Raw genomic sequence first — 2,773 nt, forward strand, 5'->3', positions numbered from 1 at the left:
AAACACAAGTCTCTGCTCTTTCTCTCAAAGCCAAGAACAGCACCCAGGGATCCAACTCCCAGTCCTGACCAAAGCACTGCACTGGGCTGCCTGTGCTGTAGCTCACAGAGGGTTATGGTTTGGTCTGGGAGAAGGCAAGGACCTTCCTGCAGGGACCAGTGCCCCACACAGAGCACAGCTCACCCTCCAGAAGCAGCAGCGTGGAGGCAAGTCCTCCCGAGGTTGTCAGGTGTGTTGATATCAAAGCCTGCAGACAGCACGTGCTCATTGCTCAGCGAGGAGACGATACTGTACAACTGACCTGGGTGGCAGGAGGGAAAGGGAGTCAGGGGGAAGCTCGAGGGTCACCTCAACTGCCCCCACTGCAGGACAGGAGGCTGAGCCACTCACCTGAGGAAAGTAGCTTACGACAACAGTCTGAAAATCCAAAGAGAACAGCTAAGTGCAGAGGGAACATGTCGTGGATCCCACGCCTGCCAGGAGACAGAAAGGGAGTCAGGATGGATCATTTCTGCATCCTCCAGCCCAAGGTGGAAAGGGAAAGGGAGGAAGAGCCCCTTCCTTACCTTGCAGTGTCAGCACCATTCGTCATCAAAGTACTAATTAGCAGCTCGTGGCCGTATCTAGCAGCAACGTGGAGGGGGGTATTGCCATATTTGTCAGCACAGTCAATCTCACTGCCTAGAAAGGAAAAGCCAAGTGCTTCACCAGCAGGTCTCGGTGTCCTGGTCCTGAGCAGCCCAGGCTGCATCCCCATCTTGGGGACACAGCTGATAACTCAGATCCATTCAGCATCATGGAGAAGAACTGTGAACTGCTCCCTGAGCTGAGAGCCCACTGGTCTGCAAGCTCAGGGTATTAGATCACAGAATCATAGAATCCCAGACTGGTTTGGGTCAGAAGGGACCTTAAAGCTCATCCAGTTCCAACCCCCCTGCCATCAGCAGGGACACCTTCCACTAGACCAGGTTGCTCAAAGCCAGGGAACCCTCCCCCAGGAGGGAACAGTTTCAGCCCCAGAGGTCTCCAGCTGAACCCCTGGAGTGTCTGTCAAGCCTGCAGCCCTCTTACAAGAATATTGTCTTTCAGGCTGGACGTGGCAGTGGGAATGTTCTCTGGCTGCAGCAGCTCTGACCTGGCTGGAATTTCAGTCCCCTGGTCTGCACTTTGCTGCCCTCGAGGGCACTCATTCTCCCTGCCACCCTGAGCAGTACAGGGCCACCAGCAACAGCCTCAAGGGCACAGAGTGAATTTGAGTGATAATTGTAGAGCTCTTCAACCCTCCAAGCAAACAAGCAGGGAGGTCCTGGAGGCAGGTGTTGAGAAGCACAAGAAAAGGCTGGGGTAAGCCAGGGCCAGAGGAAGAAGCCACTCACCATTCTGAATGAGGATCTGTGAACGCGTGAACCGTCCGTGAATGGCAGCCATGTGCAAAGGGCTCTTCCCTTCCTTACTCTGTGGAGAGCAGAAGTGGTGTCACATCAGGCTGAAGTGGTGTCACATCAGGTTTCCTACCACCCTCCCTGAGCTTCCCCCCATCCCAAAAAGCTGCCAGACCTGAAAGTTGACATCGGCCCCGTTGTTCACGAGGAGCTCTAGGCACAGGGCCCCATTGGTGGAGACGGCAGCAAAGTGCAGAGGGGTGAAGCCCTTCTCGTTAGGCTGATTGACGTTGGCGCCGTAATTGACCAGCTCGTTGGCCACGGCATCTTGGCCCATGTAACAGGCAATGTGAAGTGCAGTGTTACCGAAGGAATTTGGTTCATCGATCTGTGGGAGCGGAGGAGTTTGGGATTCAGGAAGGAAAAAAAGGCAGCTGAGAACCAGCCAGGGCTCCTACCAGCACCCAGCACCCTCTTCTACTCCTGTCTCCAGTCTGGCTTGGACCTGAGCCCACCCCACTTGCAGCCACGGGGGTCTTACCTCGACTCCCAGCCTCAGCAGGTGACGTACAACTTCGATCTGGCCGCTGGCTGCCGCAGTGTGCAGCAGGGTGTAGCCCTTCTTGTCCTTACACATCACATCAGCTCCCCGGGCCACCAGCAGCTTCAGAACTTCCAAATGCCCTGTCCAGGAGACAGCAGTGAGAGTCAGAGGATCCCAGAAAATGGAAAACCTGAGTGCAGCAGCCTCTGGGGAGTCCCACCACCCTGAAAGGTGAATCCACAGGCAGCAAGCAACATGGGAGAAGAAACAGGAGAGACATCCATGGGGAAAACCTACCAAGGAAAGCTGCCCAGTGGATGGGCTGGCGGTCCTTCTTGTCACAAGTACTCAGGCTGGCCCCTTTGTTCAACAGCAGGTTCACCATCTAGACGGGGAGATGTGGTGAGAGACAAGGCTGCCATCCCTCCCCGCTTGTGCAGGCAGAGGTGCCTTCACCACCTGCAAAGCCTGGACACAAGCAGGGGGACAACACGTGGTACCCCCTGTGCCCAAACCCGCCTTTGCCTACCTCGAGGTGGCCGCTGTGCACGGCGTGGTGCAGCGCGGTGCGGCCCGTGCGGTCCGCCACGTTGACAGTGCTCAGCAGGGGGACGATGGCCTCCACGCATTTGGTGGCCCGGTTGGCAGCGGCGACATGCAGAGGTGTTTGCCAATACTTGTCACGGGCATTGACATCTGCAGAGTGCTTCAGGAGGAGGTGAAGTGCCTTCTAGCAGGAGCAGAGGAAAGCACAGCTCTAACTCGACCTGCCAGAGCCCACAGAACCTCTCCAGCCAGGTGGGAGAAGCTGCAGCTCGATCCACCTCGTGATTTTAAAGAATCATAG

At 56.3% G+C, this 2,773-nt stretch overlaps 1 protein-coding gene across 1 annotated transcript in view; it reads right to left on the reverse strand.

The window, feature by feature from the left end:
• The window catches only part of ANKRD52 (ankyrin repeat domain 52), an 18,634-nt gene that overhangs the window by 9,178 nt on the left and 6,683 nt on the right, over window positions 1-2,773 (reverse strand). Inside the window, exons 4-11 of the mRNA XM_029083972.1 lie at window positions 2,456-2,656; window positions 2,224-2,311; window positions 1,924-2,066; window positions 1,558-1,770; window positions 1,377-1,455; window positions 567-681; window positions 391-473; window positions 184-301 (exon numbers count right to left, since the gene is read on the reverse strand). Coding sequence (XP_028939805.1) covers window positions 184-301; window positions 391-473; window positions 567-681; window positions 1,377-1,455; window positions 1,558-1,770; window positions 1,924-2,066; window positions 2,224-2,311 — 839 coding nt within the window. The 5' untranslated portion in view covers window positions 2,456-2,656. The remainder of the gene's footprint in view (window positions 1-183; window positions 302-390; window positions 474-566; window positions 682-1,376; window positions 1,456-1,557; window positions 1,771-1,923; window positions 2,067-2,223; window positions 2,312-2,455; window positions 2,657-2,773) is intronic.

The sequence above is a fragment of the Antrostomus carolinensis genome, unplaced genomic scaffold (genome assembly GCF_000700745.2).
Source record: "Antrostomus carolinensis isolate BGI_N321 unplaced genomic scaffold, ASM70074v2 scaffold34612, whole genome shotgun sequence".
Lineage (NCBI taxonomy): Eukaryota > Metazoa > Chordata > Aves > Caprimulgiformes > Caprimulgidae > Antrostomus > Antrostomus carolinensis.